General features: G+C 30.5%; 1 protein-coding gene across 2 annotated transcripts in view; it reads right to left on the bottom strand.

Moving 5' to 3' along the window:
• Positions 1–19,192, bottom strand: part of LOC145315578 (ATP-binding cassette sub-family C member 5-like) — an 87,616-nt gene that overhangs the window by 52,004 nt on the left and 16,420 nt on the right. The window contains exons 6-23 of one of the 2 annotated variants that reach the window (XM_080155567.1): positions 19,016–19,073; positions 18,585–18,660; positions 14,492–14,563; positions 13,479–13,557; positions 12,367–12,412; positions 11,811–11,945; positions 9,126–9,184; positions 8,490–8,585; positions 7,720–7,805; positions 7,399–7,490; positions 7,233–7,323; positions 5,762–5,869; positions 5,455–5,570; positions 3,877–3,957; positions 3,429–3,465; positions 3,053–3,189; positions 2,335–2,483; positions 1,967–2,048 (exon numbers count right to left, since the gene is read on the bottom strand). In XM_080155567.1, the coding sequence (XP_080011693.1) occupies positions 1,967–2,048; positions 2,335–2,483; positions 3,053–3,189; positions 3,429–3,465; positions 3,877–3,957; positions 5,455–5,570; positions 5,762–5,869; positions 7,233–7,323; positions 7,399–7,490; positions 7,720–7,805; positions 8,490–8,585; positions 9,126–9,184; positions 11,811–11,945; positions 12,367–12,412; positions 13,479–13,557; positions 14,492–14,563; positions 18,585–18,660; positions 19,016–19,073 (1,600 nt within the window). Of the gene's footprint in view, positions 1–1,966; positions 2,049–2,334; positions 2,484–3,052; positions 3,190–3,428; positions 3,466–3,876; positions 3,958–5,454; positions 5,571–5,761; positions 5,870–6,900; positions 6,992–7,232; positions 7,324–7,398; positions 7,491–7,719; positions 7,806–8,489; positions 8,586–9,125; positions 9,185–11,810; positions 11,946–12,366; positions 12,413–13,478; positions 13,558–14,491; positions 14,564–18,584; positions 18,661–19,015; positions 19,074–19,192 lie in introns of both variants that reach the window. The other variant, XM_080155561.1, reaches the window with a different exon arrangement.

Below are 19,192 nucleotides of genomic sequence, written 5' to 3'. Positions count from 1 at the left end.
AAGCAGTAAGTAAAGTAAAAGAGAGAGGGGAAAAATACATTGGTGGTGCAGCCTTATAATGTCATGAGGAAAACTAATAAGAGTTAAGACAACATCTTTTCCAATACCATTTTTAAGCATATTTTCATTTAATGTTGAAATTAAAATGAAGATAAAAGATAAAATAAATTGTTTTCAAATCAATCAGAACCTTTTCTATTAAAAGCAATTGAACCAAAATGGCTTTCTCAAATATTAAATTTCCCCTAAATGTTTCAGATGGACAGACATAAATTCATATTATATAGTAACTTTGCTAATAAAAATCTTTATTATTATTCTATAATTTATTGGGTTTTTAAAAAGAGTGCAATATTGGTAAATTATTAAATAGATAATCATTAAAATCAATAAAAATAAATATAATCATAGATAAAATTGATTACATGAAGCAATTTAATTGAGAAGATTAAAAATACAATTAAGAATTAAGAGTTTAATTGCTTCGTCCATAGCGTTTTCGACGATGAGAGAGCCAGAGTTGTTGGATGGTGTGTTCGGCTTGGCTGTGAGCAGTCCCTTGGTCTCTAGGAAGGCAGTAAATTTCAGCTCAGCTTTGGCTCTCTCTTTTCTGGCTCGCGGTTTTCTTTGCAGGGCTCCCACGAAAAAATTGGCACAGGATTTATTTAGCTTGTTTGTCAGGTGGACGCCGTCGACAAGAGATCTGCTGCTGAAAGTGTTGTAGCCAATTATGCTCTGGAAGTCTAAAAATTCTGTACCTTCCGGGAGCTCTAAGCAGTGTTGTAGGTATGTGTTGAATAATTTTGTGTAACCTACCATGGATATGAACTGGTTAAACTTGTCCAAGATGGCGTGTGCTTGCAGGCCGCAGCAGGCCTGTAGGTGTCTAGGGAATGCACCAACCAAGAAAATACGACCTTTGAAGTGATAATTTATCTGTGTGATGAGTTTATCAATGTTGTAAACGAGGTTGTCCATGTCTTGGTCACTGAGGATGGCAGGGTTAAGCAGATGAAGGGTTCGTTGTCCATTACTATTGTAGTCAGCCCAATGTGTTTGTTTATTGAGCATCTCATTTCCAAGTAGCCCAATGAACAAAATGTCGTCTTTTTGACTTGTAGAAAGAAATGACAGGTCCTGTTGGAGTAAGTGTTCTAGGAACTTTCCGCTTTTGCAGTTGGAGATTACTTGGATACCTTTGGACTGGCAGAGTTCCTGAAGGTAGGGCTTTATGTCTGACATCATGCTGCTACCAAGTAAGTAAATACTTTTTCCGCTGTTGACGTCAGTTTGGGAACTTGCCTTGACTCCAGCAATTATGGAAGCAATAAAAATCTTTTAAATCCACGATATTAGTAGAAAAAGGTTTAAAATATTTTTTTAACAATTTAATATCAAAATTTTATAACAAAAGTTAATTAATCTTCTTTAAATTCTTTTAGTTTGGAAAGAGGTGCAACAACAATATGGTTTAGCACAGCAAAAATGGCCAGGCCTACTGATTTTGTCCATTCTTAAATTCCCTTGATTCCCCTCTTTTACTTTTTTCTCTTTGCCTTTATGAACTTTTAATCATACAAAGAGTTCATTTCTACAATTCTATTCTTACAAATAATGCAAAGAGAACTGTAATTTATTTATGAAATACTTTTTTTTAAATCCACGTTATTTTACATAAACAAATACATAAAGGATAAGTTAAGAAAGATTTTGAAATATTCCTATTTTTTATTGCAAGTTGATGTAATAAGGAAGGTTTAGTACAGGCTTATGTACACTTGTTTATGAGAGGTTTATGTAAGGCTAAAGTATGCCTATCAAAATCTTTACTTAAGCTTGACATTACTAAATTTAAGGGTAGCCTATCTCCCCCAAACTAAAGTAAAGCTTAAGATACCCTTATTTTTAAAGGGTCCCTAATAAACCGTTTGTGATTAGCTCTATTATGTTACTTTAATATACATACCTGTAAATTATGAGAAACAAGGATGACTGTTTTGTCAGCAAGATACTTTTCTACATATTCATTGAATATATGTTCTCCAACCCTAATAATAAGAATATTTATTCTATTCCATTGGATGACAGGCAAATTCAGAGTCCAATATTCTGTACTTATGATTTTTAAATATTTTTAAAAAGAAGTAAAATGTAAAGCTCAAAGATTTAAATAATCAATAAACCAATTGAGTTTAACATATCTGGGAAAGCTTCATATAGATCCCAGGAATGTTTTAGGCTATTTCATTCTTATAATTAAGTCTTGTGATAGGTTATTTAAAGCCCCTGGTTCTAGGGTGCGCAGCCACAATATAAATATAAGGAATTCCTTACCTGGCATCAACAGCAGAAAGAGGATCATCCAGAAGATAGATGTCCCTGCTGGAATACAGTGCTCTGGCAAGGTTAACTCTCTGGCGCTGACCTCCAGACAAGGTCACCCCACGTTCACCAACTATGGTTAGGTCCCCGTTGTTCAAGTTCTAAAAATATTAAAGTTAGGATAGTTATGAGTAGATTTTTAGTTATTAGTAGCAAAGCTAATGTACAATTCCAAATTGTCGTCTGTTTGTAGGACACGAATAGGGGGAAACGTGATTTTCTCGACTCCAATATAAAAGAAATAAGGCTGAAACTTTTTGAGAAGATTCACATCATAAAAGGATGGAAGTATCAAGATATATTCAACATTGATCTGACCATCCACTATGTAATTTACTTATACCGTCAGTCTGTCACTCATCATTCAAAATAGAATAAGGTTTCGTGTTTATTTTCGCCCAAAATATATTCTTGATCTGAACAAAAACTCTTTAAATCTAATTGTACGTATTCCCATCCACGATTTTTTTGCTTTGCTACTTACGGATGTTGTCATCCTTGTTTTGATTTACAAAAAAAATATGAAACACTTTATAAATTATCAATTTCCAGTAAATATAGCGTTTCAAAAAATAGTTACTTAAAATATTTTAATAAGAACAATATTCTTTATTTATTCTGTAAGTTTGCATTTAATGTAATTTTTTTTATAATTTTATGTTAACCTCACCTTAATATCTTGGTCTAAGGAACAGGCATACATGACATCTTTATATTTTGTTTCATCTAGGTTTGATCCAAGCAGGATGTTGTCCCGCAGGGTTCCTGTGAATATCCAGGCCTGCTGGGATACTATGGCTAGGCTGCCTAGATAGATAGATAGAATATGTAAAGAGTTAGATAGAAAAGACAGATATATATATTTAGAGAAAATAGACACAAAAAAGATATATTATGTATAAAAATATATCCTAGAGCAACAGGCTACCTTAGCATATGGTTTTGATAACCGCTCAACGGATATGGTTTTCTTTCACAGTGAAGCTTTCATTGTAAGGTTTATAACCATTTCTGGGGACGGTACTTTAATAATAGTCTAATTTTACCTTTTACATAAATGTGGCCTCCATCTAACATCTTCATCTAATATAATAAAATATATTGAAATTACAGTTTTATTTGTGTTCCTGTTGTAATGTTGTAATGTTATAGGGATCTGTTATAAAATAGCCTCGGACAAAATAGCCTCTTAAGGAAAATAGCCTAAACTATCATGGCATTGCCCGCCGCGCTTGTCCCCCTGGCCTGCTTATCCGCGGGTGTTCGGCACCCTAGCCATGTAACCTAACCTAACCTAAAAATTGTAAATAATTTTTTTTTTAAATCTCCCAACCACTTGTTCTAAAATTTTTAGATAGAATATTCTTTCCCTCAAATTACTTATCGACACTAAAATCCCCCCCTTATCTTAACTTATTAAAAAAAGGTGGGAGGAGGTCTTGTTTTCGCAAGGCATTTTGAGGGAAAATGCCAAATGTATCAAGACCTTATTACCTCTCCCATGATGGCAGAAACCAATGAAGATTTTCCAGATCCCACCTCACCTGCAATGCCAATTAGTTCTCCGTGCACTATCTAAACATTTATTTTTAAAAATAATTATTTTTAAAGTTTTTTGTCTGTAGCTTAACCCCTTACAGTCGGGCCCCTTGCCGCACCTTAATCAGTCGGGGGGGGGGGGCGTTCCTATTAGAGCTAGAGGGCTAAATTTTTTTGTGTAAGTCCCCTGTGTTATGATGAATTTCCGACCTTAAGTAAGTCAAGGTCAATTTTCGCTTCCTTCACCCTTTTATTTAACAACCTTTGTTTTTAGGTCCTTTTTTACTTAAAAATTTCAAACGGCTGTAATTTTTTTATTTTTGAAGCTAGAATAAAAATATTTTTAAGAAAATGTTAATCTTTATGTAAATTTTATATTTCAAATATCAAAATATAAATTTCAGCGGCCGCAGCTGTACTTTGCAGCTGCCAGCCGCCGCAGTCGGCGGTCGGCGGGAAAATGGCGGCGGATCTATATGAAATTTTGATACGTTATGTAGACATGTAAGAAAAGCTTAAGTTTAAAATTTGAAGTCTCTAAGTCAAAAATTGCGGCCACAGGAGCAATTTAAAGATTTCTGGAGACCTGGAGGATCAGGACCTGCAGGATCATACCTGGAACCTGAAATTGACTTGAACAACTGTATTTAATATGAGGATGTACTACTAGAGGATATTTTAGTATTTTGGTAAGATAAAATGCTTTTTTTAAGTCAAAAAAATATTTTTGCTCTTTACCTGGATGACCCTGCCAGATTTGCTGGCATCCTGTGCCCGCCAGGATGGAGATATTCAAAAAATTCCAACTCTCGGTTATGTGTCATACCCAAACTTAAAAAGTCACGCAGTTTGGGCTCTTTGTCTTTCACACACAGAAAATGAGATAGAAAAAACCGGATGGGGGGGCGTTCAACGCCCCCCCCCCCCCCCGACCGTTAAGGGTTAAGATTATACTTAGACAAACAATTCTTTGAAGCTTCCCCTAAAGCCCTATATGACAAAATAAAATTTAATCAAGCTTTTTCTTGACAGTGTAAGGAAACCTAAGCTTTGTATGTTAAAAAATGCAAAATTTCCAAAGTTGAGAGACGTCTAAAAAACTGGATGAATGAAATAAATGAAAACTATTAATTAATATATAAACTTGTGCAATAAACCAAATTTCGGGTAACAGAAAAAAATATCACAAAATTTGGTTTGTCAGTTAAATAATTAGATTTTGGATTTTTTCAAATAATTAAGTTTTATAATTAAGTGTTAAAATTTTAGAATTATTTTTTAGTAAACGTAGCACTATACCAATTTTTTTCAAAATAGGCCACAAAAAGTCTTAATTTTTTTTTTTTTTTAATTTTGACATTTTTTCTACTTTGGCCAAGTGTTTATTCTGCATAAGCTTACTTAAATATTTTATTAGCTAAAAAAACTTTTGTTTTGGACTTCTGCTTTGCTTCTATGAATGTGTGTGCTCTTGTTGTCAAATAAGTTTTAAATCATTTTTCCTATAAATTAATATTACAAAACTATACAGACCTTTAGATTAACATCTGATAAACAAATCTGTTGCTGAACTTTTTCATCTCCATTTTCTTGCATTTCTTCTTTTTCATTCTTTGCATTTTTCTTTTTATCTTTAGACGATTTCTTTCCTAAAAAAATTAGGTTAATCATTAAAGCCCAATAAACTTTTCCTAAAGTTTAACTTAAGTCTAATCTAAGGCGTTTGATAATTAGGTTCTAATATAAGCTTTTTTAATAGTAGGATCATAACGCTGTCCAGCTGTTAGCACCTGGTTTAGTTCAACTTTTTATTTATGGAAATAATTTAACTCAATTCTACCTGGCGGCGTGGCCTCCCAGGCAAAGTTTCCATTCTCAATACTAATGACCTCATTGCTTTTCATACTTGATGTTCTTGTCATCTGAGCTTGGGTTGGGTGGCAATATTCTAAGTATAATTTTAAAATTTACAGGATATCACAATTTTTAAACCTTTATTTCTAGGAGAAAGCAAAAGCAATACTACATCTGCTGAAAGCTATTTGAAAAATCAATAACATGCATCAAAAACTCCTTGATAACCAAGTCATATAAAAAATATTTAACGGATATTTACTTTTTTAGTGAGGCTACTCTATCAGTTATTGTGTCTATAATACTAGGATAAGATGATATTATTAATAGTGCAAATATTTTATCATACTTTCCCTATTCTTTCATATCTTCACCCTTTTTCAATTAATTCAAATTGCTGTTTCTTTCCTTCCCTTCTATTTGAATTCTTTTCTTTTCCCTTTACTTTTTTCAAATTCTTATTATTATCTGAAATGCTGCTTTCTATTAAGTTCTCTCTTTCATATAAATACAAGGCACTGTAAAGTTATTATTAGCTTAATTTATTTCAGTATAATTACAAATAGCATGAAATAAACTATAATATTTTTGGATTTTTTTATAATATAAATACAGTAAAATATTTCGCATTAATGAAACAATATGTATAATATTTTTTTTGTTTAAATAGTTTAAAGAGAAATATTTACTTAATTGGAAAAAAAACGTTTTTAGGTTTGAAAGTAAGTAATATTTTTTTTTTATTGTAAAAGAAAATTCAAAAATTCAGATGCAATGTATGAAGAAGTTGGGTTTGACAATGACAAATGATTATTTTAGTTATAATTTCAGCTTTGCTCATTTGTACGTAATATAACTTGTTCAATTTTATTTCAAAAACTATCAAATCTATTTAGTACTTTTTGATTTTTTTTGTAAAAACTTTTTTTTTTAATCTAAAAAGCAAGCTTTGAGTGCACGCCGTTCAAATCTTTCTACCCTGTCTACAGAAGCAAACATGCTTAATTGAAGTTTAAAAACCATCACTTTTGGTAAAAATACTACAAAACTACATCTGTAATATGAAATATAAATAACGCTACTTTATCTAAAGTACTACAGTAGAAATGTAGATACAAAATAAACCTTGCAAAGTGAGAACTTGCTGCAGCCTACCAAAGCCAACATTGGCTTCAGTTATGCATTTCAATGACCAAGGCAGGGTGGCCACAGAAAACTAAAAATTAAATAAAAAATGGCTAGAGGACAAAAGATCTAACAACAAATTTTCTTTTCAAAATTTTCCAAAATATTTGCTTGAATCTGTCATGATTTGATGTATATACAAAGTATATTTGAACCTGTATTAAAATTATTTTGATTCTCCATGTAAAATTTATTTTTAAATGGTGTGATTGTTATGCTGTGTTAAATGTACTTTTTTGTTATTAAACCTTTTGCCCTCTCCCTGTTAGAACCTTTTAATTGCAGAACCTTCTGAAGCCTTCCCAAGCCTACATGGGCCTCTGTGATAAACTTAATGGCCATGGGTAAGGTTGCCACGGAAAACTAAATAAATGAAGAGTGAAGACACTATAAAGATTTATGTACGTTTTTTATTACTGGTCACAAAAGTTTACTCACCTGTAAAGCTGTGTAGATGGACAGAATGGTAAAGGCTTCAGCGGTATAAAGTTCATAATCAAGACTTGTCATCAGTAGAAAGGTGAAGAAACCTAAAAAATTTTATAATATTTTTATGATACAAAACTTTCAGATAAAGAAAAAAGTATTGAGAAAATTTTTATTTTATAGTAGTTATAGTATGTTTTACAGTATTAATATTGAAAAATGCTAATATTTCTAGTGCACTATGTAAAAATGATTAATTTTAGTTCTTCAATGTAGCATGTAAATCTTGTAGAGTTGCTTTGCTACTAAAAAATAAAATTTGTAAAAACTAACCTGCCAATATAGTAATGGAAGGAGAAACGGTTGAAGTAACAGATTGAAGAAAATTAGAACTACGGAGCTGCTTTATCTCTTTTGTTCTAAACAAAAATTTTATTTGGGTTTTTTCCATTTCACGAATTGTAATAGTAGCGCTGCAAAAAAAGTGTATAATTAGTTTCCAGAAAAATGAAGTTTAATTATGATTTAGTCTGTACAGTAGTAATATTATGTAAGATCAAATTTCCTTTTTATATCGAAATTAATCTAAAATATTTTCATAGAAAATACAGTTTATAATGTACAAAATATTTTTTTTAATTAGAGGATAGTATAAAGTAAAACTGTTAAAATTCCTGCGATCAGTAATAATCCATTCCAAGGAATCTCTTTGCAGTAAATTTAGCCAATAGGAAAACAATTGAGGAACAATCCGACCTTATCATTGGTTAGAAAGTGTACCGATTTTGGTACAAAAGGGAAGTTCTTATTTATTTCAATCATATAAAGGCAGCTATAAATAGTGGAATTTCAAAGTATGAAGCTTTGCTTAGTAAAATGGTATAGAGTAAAAATTTCTTCGTTCGTATAATGTAATAAATCCATATATGGCAAGAAACTTATAACTTTTAGTAGTTGATTTTCTTGGGGAAATTGTGTTACTTATTAATTATAGATCAATAAATTTAAACAGAAATGTTCGTCTGCTAGCTAGGAATTCCTTCTTGACGGAGTATTGTGTCTGATAATCCATCTAGAATCATAAATCTAATGCTAAACTTTACCTTAGCTCTTCAACTCTGTTGATGAAAGGATCTTCCCAGGAATACATTTTTATCAGAGCTATGCTGTTAATAATCTCGTTCATCATCGTTACTCTGCACCAATCGATGCTCAATGTTTTAGACGCTCGTTAAGAACAAGAACTTTCTTAAAGTCTTAATTGTGCCTACATCGCCTGACGCCTATTGCCACAAAGCATATTTTTGCTAATTAAAGACGATTATTATTTAAACTAAAGCCATTAATTCTGCGTAATATTTTATTGTATTAGTATTCTAAACCTTTTTTACCATTATATTGCGACATTTTAAACTTTAAAGCATCTTTATTTCTTTAATTGCCTGTTAGAAGGTCTTGTTGAATGATTCTCGGTGATTTTTAGTGGTAAAGTTACATTATGATTAACTTTGTCTGTCCGTCTGCCAGTCAGTCATTCCGTCAGTAATTTTTTTGTGAAGATTCCCTATACCATGTAATTTACTGTCTGTCTATAATGCTACAAAATATAGATATTTAAATATATGAGAAATGTTTCCTCATTATTAATGTCTTTAATTATGGATTTGAACCAAGAAAAGTCAAAATAAAAATCATCCTACATAAATGTTTAGATAACATTAAAAACATTGATTTTCCTGGCGTCAGTAATAGAAACAACGCGAAGCCTTAGGATGCTTGTCAGGGAAGCCACCACTGCCTAAGAACAAAAAAGAAAACAATTTTTTTAAATCTTAAGGAATTATCATCTACATATTAAACCATTTTAATGTTTTAACTTGAGGTTTGCAGAAGGGGGCTGTTGTATCCACCCACATAACAAAATAAATGTTGGGGAATATAAACAACCATCTAGGTGTCCACCCTCCTACCCTTCTATATTACCCCTTGAATCAACGTCCCTCTAATACTCCACCCTGAAGCAGCTCAGGGGGTTGTGAAAAAAAATCAAAGGCCGTTTTTTATACTTTTGAGTAGGCTGATTGTGTAGATGCTGGACCCTTAGGGAGTTGCATTAATTACCTTACACTACAATTTTATCATATTTGTTGTCTGTAATACAATATGTTCAAATTTGCACTCCACTAAAGCTCACACACCGCTACACCCCCCAGATGCTGTGAGAATTGGTGCAAAAAATATGACGTAACAAAAAAAATTAGCCAATGAGAGGCCGTTATTGACCAATGGCGGCAATGGTAGTGGTAATGGTAGTGGCCGCCATTGGTCAATAACGGCCTCTCATTGGCTAATTTTTTTTGTTACGTCATATTTTTTGCACCAATTCTCACAGCATCCACCCCCCACCCCCTTCTTGATTTTAAAGGGGGGGGGGGGGAATTATTTTAAACTTTTGAATACTATCCCACAAAAAAAAAATTAAGAACAAAAATTATACATTTGATAGTTTTTCCAGGAGCTTCCTTAAAAATAATAAACATATGCAGAAAGTATAGTAGACATCAAAATCCGTGCCCATCAGAATAAATAATAATGCTTAAAACATTAAATTTACAGAAAAAGCAAAACTGAAGATATTAATATATAAACAAGGGAAGCTCTAAAGTCAGACGGATATAAACACACGTAGAGTGTCAAAGTTGAAATATCAATTTATAAGTCTAAACAAAGTTTTATATAAATTTGTGGCAAAATTTAATAAATACAGGATAATGTTTAAGGAATTAATTATAGCGATGCTTTGCTTATATTATTGTATCTTGTTTCCCTAGGAACAGACTCTAATTACAGATAAGCTTTACTTTAAAAAGGTGTATGTGGTTATACAATATTTTATCTCAATCATATAATCCATCTAAATGTAAATAGACTTAGAAATACAGTGTAGAAAAAATTCTAAAAATATTTCATTTTTTACTTTTCTCACGTCACTATAATATTTTTTATCTACTCTTGAAATGAGGTCTATAAATGAGATCTTCTAAACGTTATTACATCAGTATCTATCTTTCTAAGATTGACAAAATAAAAATGATTATCAACAGTAAACTAATATTTTGAAACACAAAATACTTTAAATTTTTATTTTCATATATCTTTCTTTAACCAATATCCCTATTTCTAATATTATCAAGAAATGACAAATTCATTTCTCGTGTAAAGATGTAAAACATTCTATTTTTTAATATTTTGAATGATGTAAAAGTTTTTTAAGTAAGTTGAAAACTCTAGATTGATTATAGAGTTGCTACACTGTCTACATATATCTTACCTGTTTGTTACAGGAATAATCATACAAAAGTTTAAAGTCGATGTTATAATTCTAACGTGCTTAAATTAACAATAAGAGCTAACGGTACGGTACGTACGTCCCCGAATTATAACAAAAGCTTTGACTTTCAAAATTGTTTTTCTTCTTATAAGAATCTCTCCCCCTGATTAAATTACATTACTAAATAATTCAAAATCTATAATTGTACACTTACATAACTAGGATCTATTAGATAAATGTATAAATTACATATATTTATTTATATAAATCTCAGCTCTATACATATAATTATCAGGAATCAGTTAAAATACAGTTTGAAACAGTTGGTATTTCAGTCTTGTTAACTTTCAAATTTTAAATCTATCATATTTTAATGTCAAGTCAAATCTTCAAAAACAATAGTTAGAAAAAGATAAATATACCTTTAATTTTTAAATAATTTTAGAATTAATAATCTTAGGCTTCATCATTCAAAAGCATTTTTTAAGAACTGAGTAACTCAAAAATATACATTACTGATTAAAAAGACTGTACCAACTATTTGTTTTCATGATTTTATTTTCCAAATTTCTAATCCGTCTAATGTTTGATAAGATATTATTAGATTGTGATTGGAAGTAATAAGTATACACCATAAATTTATAATCATGTGTATAATGAATAATTAAAGTTGAATATTATGCAAATGTACTCAAATGAATGGCATATACTCTTATGTAATATCACTTACACTTTTATCTCTAAGTAAATTAATATATATCCCAAAAGTTGATAAAAAAAATAAACTTCTGTTGGTTTAAAATATAGCTGCAACCGACCAATCATAATTAATTTTAAAAAGACCTCAAAGTTTTACGCCAACTAATTAGAGAAAGTGATTATGATTGTGTAATAGAATAGTAGAAATAACTAATCTAAAACTAATTCTTCCCGATATTTATAATCTACTAAATTATGGCAAGATTTCAAACATAACATCTAATAGATTAAAGGCTAAAAAGTTAACCTCACAGTGACATAGAACCCACAAAATGTATTACCAAGAATGTTTTGTAAATTTATATCCACCTAATCTACAATTTAAAATTCTTACCATTATAGGATAGAAGAGTAGAATAACCACAGCCCCAAGAATGGCTGGAGACCCAATGATGTATATTGAGTAAATGATAGCTGCTAGAAACATGATTGGGGTTCCAATAAATAGAGGTCCGTTTACAACAGCGTCCTAAACAGTAGAAATATAAAATTGACGATTTCTAATATCATTATTCTGATTTTATTCAGTGAGTTTACATATCAACCTTTATCAATTTATGTTTTAGGCAGATATATAAGTATTAATTAATACTAATTGCTAATTTTACATAACTTTTAGTTACATAAATTTATGTTTTAATTTTTTAAGCTTTATTTATGTTAGGTTTGTTATTAAATTAATAGAAATTATAAAAGTCATTGAATAAATCAGGTCTTGTCAGGTAGGCTTGGCGATAGCTTAAATTTAGATATAAGCTGCGCATACCAATCCCTAGATTGATAATTAGTATATAAATTATTAGTACCTTTTAATAATCCTTTTTTATTTTTTGATATGATTGAGCCACTAAAAATCTTAATGAAATGTAAATGAAATAACTGAAGTTTACCTGGATCCTGTTATGATCAGCCGTTAGGAAGGTTATAAACTGTCCTGTTATCATTCATTTCAACACCATATTTTGTTTAGTATAGCGAAGGCTAAAAGATGTGTAGATCTATAAGCTTAAAATTTTATTCTGAAAGATCTATTTCAAAATTCTTCAAACTGTTTAACTAGCATAATTTGTAAATAAAGTCTGCTGATGCCCATTATGAAATGAAAAGAGATTGAATTTGAGCATAGTGTATACTTAAAGTCAAAAACCTTTATAAAATAATGAAAATCTATATAAAAAAAAGTTGTTTCATAAAAATCTTTTTTTTTCGTTTATAATGAAGGGAGTTAACAAAAAAAACTCTATCCACACTGGTTATTCTCTCTACTTATTTATCGAAACCGATAATATCCGCTGGATTAAACCGGTTCTTAGACATTCTAAAAAATCATGTTTAGCATTGTATTACAGACAATTTTACGAATAATAAAATAAAAATCATAAAATTAATACTAGTTTTGTTAGCCCGGGATAATGATTTTTATTTTAAAACCCGAGAAAAGCTGTTTATAATACGATGCAATAGATAACTACACTTTTAAATTTGTTCTTGTTTCTAGAGCAGCATTTTCTGAGTAATTTCTGTTTTGTACTTTTTTAATACAGCGGTAATTTTATTAATGAGCAATTTGTTTCTATTTGATGAAATCTTATTACTAATTATCCAAACTATAAATATTAATGATGCTTCATCAACATAAACTGAACAGGGACAATATTATCCAAAATTCACGCTATTCAAACAAGGACAATTATTCACAGGAAGCACAGAAAAAAAGGTAGGATAAACAAAATCAAATTGTTTATTTATTACAGTAAGTAGTTAAAATTAGAAAAATATAGTAGAAAAAAATAAATTGTAAATAAAGCTATCAAAAATTCACGAAACCTTGTACTTTTAACGGTAACAGACAGAGTGACATACGGATGGACTAACATACTCAATTATAGAGTAGCTGCACATAAACAAAAAAGTTCGTTAGATACTAAAAATTAATATAAAAAAAATTGTTAAATGGCCAAACAAAAGTTTTTTAAAGAGGTAATTGAAAAGAGAGTTTCCTAAAGCAGCATCGTCAGGGCTGGACAGTTTTAGCAGCTTCTTGTATCCAATATACTCTACAGCTATCAAGATACGTATACCTGAAAAAAATTTAGAGTGGATATTTACATAGTTATGTTTGTTCTCAGTTATAAATTTAAAATCATTCAACGAATTTTGACCATTCATATAAAGCTGTTTGTAACGAGCTGCCATGTTTAGAAATTTAGAGGGAGTTGAAGGAAGAAGGGGGGCGAATTCTCATGGAAGGGTGGCGGTACCAGGGCCTAAATAATTATCTACCTTCCCGGGACCTATGAGAAGCTTCGCTAGTAAGGAGAACCATATCGTTTCAGCGGCTAGCAAGATCCTTCGGTACACATAGACAGACAAACATCATGTTTTTTATGTAAGTAAGGATAAGATCAAATGTTAAAACATAGGAGCGCTGTAACTTGCTAATTTTTTTTTCGATAGGTGGTAAAATATTATTATTCTGAGATATATCATTAAAGAAAAATTGTGTATGTATAAAAACTATAATTGTTTATTCTTCATGAATGTAAAGAGAACATTAAACATTAAACATAGTTATATTTGACTGGCATTTATGACAGCTAAACAAAAGGAAGAAAGAACTAAAAATGTTAGAAAATATATGTTTTATTTTGTTTTGTAACTTCTCTTTTACAATTAAATGGAATGTTGGTCAAAATTGCATGATTCTGAACTTTAACATTTTTTAATATCTTATAAGAAAAAATATACTCACAAAGATTTTGACCCAAGAATTTAAAGAAGCTCCCTGGAAAGGAACAAATTAATTACCCATTCCTAAGATCATTTGCCACAGACAAAAAATCTTATAAATACTGTATACTATACTAGTTGCTTCGTCCCAAGCTAAAAGAGGAGGGCGGTGGAGCCTAAAACTACCCAATGAAGTTTTGAAAAGTAAAAAAATCGAAACTAGCATTTTCCGAGATATCAAGCTTCAGACAAAAAAATAATCCTTACTACTTTATAATACTGCACCTGTATGAATTCCAATAGTCTGTTGCAGGTTGAAAGTGACAGTTCGCAGGAATTGGCATGCTATCAACAATACTAAACAAAATATACAACATATTAATCACATTTGAAACTCGCCAGCTACCTATTAGTTTTGAACGACGAAGCCCAATCTGTCCCACTGTGAGGAAGTCGATTTCTATATGACGTCATAAAAAGGGAAAAGAAAAAGGGAAGGTGGGGAAGAAATACTCTTCAAAAGAGATGGGAGAAAAGGGAGTCGTCTTCCTTACAGTGGGACAGATTGGGCTTCGTCGTTTTGAACATATGTATCTTCGGCTGGTTAACAGCTGTAACTAAATGTTTTGAAAAGAAGGCTAAAAACGATATTAAGTGGAAAAATCAATGACTTCAAAATTAATTTATCTTGAATTCGATGTTTTCTTTTGAAATAAACACCTTTTTAGAGAAAAAAGTAGAAAATTACAGCCAAGCTGACAAACTCTAATGAATACTATATTATTAAAACACATTTTAAATAAGAACTCTTATTCATAAAATAGTTATGTATTAAATAATACTTAAAATAACATTTCTCAGAAAAATATTATTTTGATATATTTTTTTCTCGGAGATGCAATCGCAAAATATATTTTGTATAAAGAAATATTCATATTTAAATAGAATAATCATTAAATTCATGGAATGTAATTCATGTAGTCGTAGAATAGATTATAGGCAAGTGATTCTGTAAATCCCTTCTTTTTTATAATCGCCTCTAGTTATATAAGTCTTTGGAATTATACTGATATAAAATCCCCTATTGTATAGTAGATAGTAAAAATATATAAATATTTTCAAAATAAGGATGTTATTAGATTTTCAGTCCGCTAATTATCCATCCACAAACAAATCCCTAAATCCAAATTCACTTTTAAAAAAATAAAAAAACACAATCTTTCTTCATCTTAAATTCATATATGTAAGTAAAATTTCAAATTTTATTAAATAAACCATGTTTTTGAAATCTTAGAATTAAAATAACATGTTAAAATTTTAATATTTAAGTGAGTACTTTATCAAATTTTTTCACATTTTAGGGGGAGAGTATTAAAAGCTATATTTAATATCATAATCTTTTTGCTTAAAGTTTTAAGTTCATTTTCAGGATTAAAGTACCATAATGTTAATTCAGAGGTGGGTTCTTGAAAAATTAAAACCTAAATACAGTCTAGCAAAAATCAAAAAAATCAAAAAAGTGTAAAAACTCAGGGCTCAGCAGCCATAGCCACCTTCAGAAGCGTATCTTTCGGAAGCCTCACTACAAACCGCGCAGCTTCTAAGCTACCTAGAAACCTCAATCACAGCTACAAATTTCAGCTTACGCCACCCGAAGAACCACAGGCATCACCCACCCTAAGCCTCCACAACCCTTAACTGCCTTTACCTGACCAAGGATCAGCTGAAATAAATTTCCTATTCGAGCCCTAGTTTCCTAAAGTGTACAGCAGATAACCCAATTATTGCAGACCCTATTTTCAGCGACTCCGGTCAAATGGAAAAACGATTTAATGTATAAACGATTTATACATTATACATTCAAAAATTTTAATTTTTCAAATTTTGATTTTTTTGAAGTTTGAAGCTTTTTTAGCTAGTAGCAAATATTGAGATAGGACGCGGAAGCTACGCACACTTTCGGAAACTAAATTCAGTTCATCTGACCAAGCGAAATTTGGGCGGGATGTAGCGGCAAATCTATGAAATAATTCATCCAATAAATTTTTTTAAGAATCCACCTCCAGATAGATATATATTTCACAATGTTCTCTTAGGTTTGTTTAATCTTCTTTTTCATTTTCAGTTTTTTTCATTTGTAAGGCACCTCTACAGTGCAATGTAGATGTGTATTGATATAGTTAAATAAAAACAGAAAATAATTAAGTAAACATTTGTGTTGATGGGTAAAAAGAAATTTTTTATATTTTAGCTTACTTTGTGATTTCATTCTATGGTCCTAGGGATCTAAAGGGATAAGAGGCCGATAAATTGATGTACGTCCCCAATGATAATACACAAAATTACCTCTTCGTTATATTAAAATTGTTGGTTGAAACGTTTGAACACTCAAATTAATGAATCTAATAATGAAAATTCACTAAAGTCCCCATTATTGTTAAGCCAACGAATTATAAAACGTAATAATTATAAAACTTAGGGGACTAGTTTAATAAACAGCCGTTTGTACCCTCTCTCTCTCTGCTATAGTTCAACTTAATTTTGGGGATAATGCCAACATTTATTGAGCGGAGCTTAATCCTAAAAGTTTGGATAGTTATAAAGGATAGTTCTAGGATTACGACAGTAATTTCGAGAATATTCTGACATGAAAAAAAAGGAAATAGGGATAAGGATTCATAAAAGCACTTGTTAACATAAAATCTTGTGTTAAAAACTAATAAAAAAGTGAAAAATTTATTCTAAAAACCGAAATGAGCCAATGCTCTTTATTTCAGAATTTTCGTCGTTGTTTTATATAAGAATGAATTTCGTGTTGGCTGAATATTTTTTTTATAAATTTTATCCTTTTTCTTAGATTTCCACTCCAATTATTATAATATATGTACATTTACACTACAAAAATAAAACTATCGTTTTCTTTACGGAGGAAAAATTTTGTTTAAGGATAAGAAGTGTTGAGAAAAAATTTAACACAATGCAGACAAAGACAGTTTTGTTAAAAACGTAGATTTATTATCAATAACACCACATTAAGAAAAATAATATTATTTTTAATTTTTCTTTATGACAAAGTTTTGAAACTTAATGTGTTGTTATTAAATTAAATTAAAGTTATTGAATATTATGGAATGAGACAAAAATAAGGATAAATTTAAGTACAAACAATGATGATAAACATAATTATCCCTTATGTACATTAAACTCTTTGGTAGAAATAAATTTGATATACAGAAGGGGTTATGATGCTAATCATCTTAGGGGATGTACATTGTACATCAATATTTTGTACATTGCATTGTTTTATACCTAGCTTAAGATCACAGGATGAAACATAATATGTAATTTAATGCATTTACACCTATAATACTGTCTGCCCTCTTTGCTTCTTTTTAGTAGAGAAGCTACTCTATCATTTGAAATGGCCGTCTGTATGTATGTCTGTCAGTATGTACGAGACGTTTTGGGGGAAACGTGATTTACTCGACTCTTATTCAAGATAGACTGCTGAAATTTTTAGTGAAGATTCCTTTGACATATGGCCATCTAATCTATACATTGTTATGTCAATATGTCTGTTACTTAAGGTGCTAGATCGATTCCTAGATTCTTTTAAGTTTTTTTGATTTTCTCAATTGCAATTCAAGATGGGAGGCTGAAACTTTCAGAGATTAATTAATTTTACATTCAAAATATTTTCACAAAGATTTATTAAGATTTGTTTATTTATTGGGGTGCTAGATAGATTCCTAGATTTTTAGGTTTTCGTGATTTTCAATATTACTATTCAGGATTGACAGCTAGATTTTTAAGTTTTCGTGATTCTATGTTGCGTGATTTTAAATGCTTCGTGATTTCCCTATTATATCAAGTATAATGATTATTGTATGACACTGCTCTATAATAATTTTTTCCCGATATCCATTTTTAATTTTTGAGCTTCGCTACTCATGGATGTTGTCATCCTTGTTTATATACATTTCCTTGTCTAAATTCAATTTAGCTGCTTTACATGTATTAATGGTAAAAGTTGAATGTCGTACAGTCGTAGATATGTGGAAAAAACTTGTAAAATGTCTAGAAGGAAAACAAGTTTTATATTTGAACATGGAATTAATTTTGGTTCAGATAATGATAAAAATTAGTTTTCGTGAAAACTGATTCATTATGATAATAAAAAAGATTGCTGTCCTTTCGTGTAAAGTTATACAACCCCCATGGAAGTTCTAGAAATTATTTTGTGGAAGGCAAAATTTTAAATTGGACATGTAACATTTTAACATTTTGTGTCAAAGCACGGTTTTTTATTATTTTTTCAGTTAGCCTGGATTGTAAAGAGCAAAATAAGTGAGGATAAATAGAAAATTGTTTTCCTTACCTACAATTATGATTCCATATTGAACTGGTTGGGCAGGATCTCCAATATAATCCAGTAGATACTTCAGAATTATGCTCTAAATATTTACATATAATAGTACTAGTGGCTTTCACCCTAAATGTAATGTTGTGACATTGTATTAAAATGAAGAGCAGCATACAAATAATAGATTAAGTCCTCTGGAGGCACTAGAGAGAAAAGAGGGGAGGGTATTTAAAGAACAATTTTTAAAAATTTGTTGCGGTGATTTATTTTTAGAAAGTGGTGGTACTCTTCCCACTTTAAAAAATTAGGAACCTTTCATTGACCTATGAGAAGCTTCACTCTAAAAGAGAATTTTGTCGGTTCAGCGGTTAGCTAGATCATACACACACACTAGCAGATACAAAGACACACGTACATCTTGATACTTATAAAAAAAGAATACTTACAGGTCCAGCAAACTGAAAGAACATGGATAGAAGGATAAGCACCATAGCAAAGTAAAACCTAAAAATAACAAGAAATAAATTGCATAACATAGAATGCAAATTTTAAAATGTGCAATATTCATGGTTTAGGACATTTCGCACATGCATACAGAAAAAACTACACCCCACCCCTTCCAG

Source organism: Acartia tonsa, chromosome 1 (assembly GCF_053477335.1).
Source record: "Acartia tonsa isolate MP-2025a chromosome 1, ASM5347733v1, whole genome shotgun sequence".
NCBI lineage: Eukaryota > Metazoa > Arthropoda > Copepoda > Calanoida > Acartiidae > Acartia > Acartia tonsa.
This window is presented reverse-complemented; position numbering and strand designations above follow the sequence as displayed.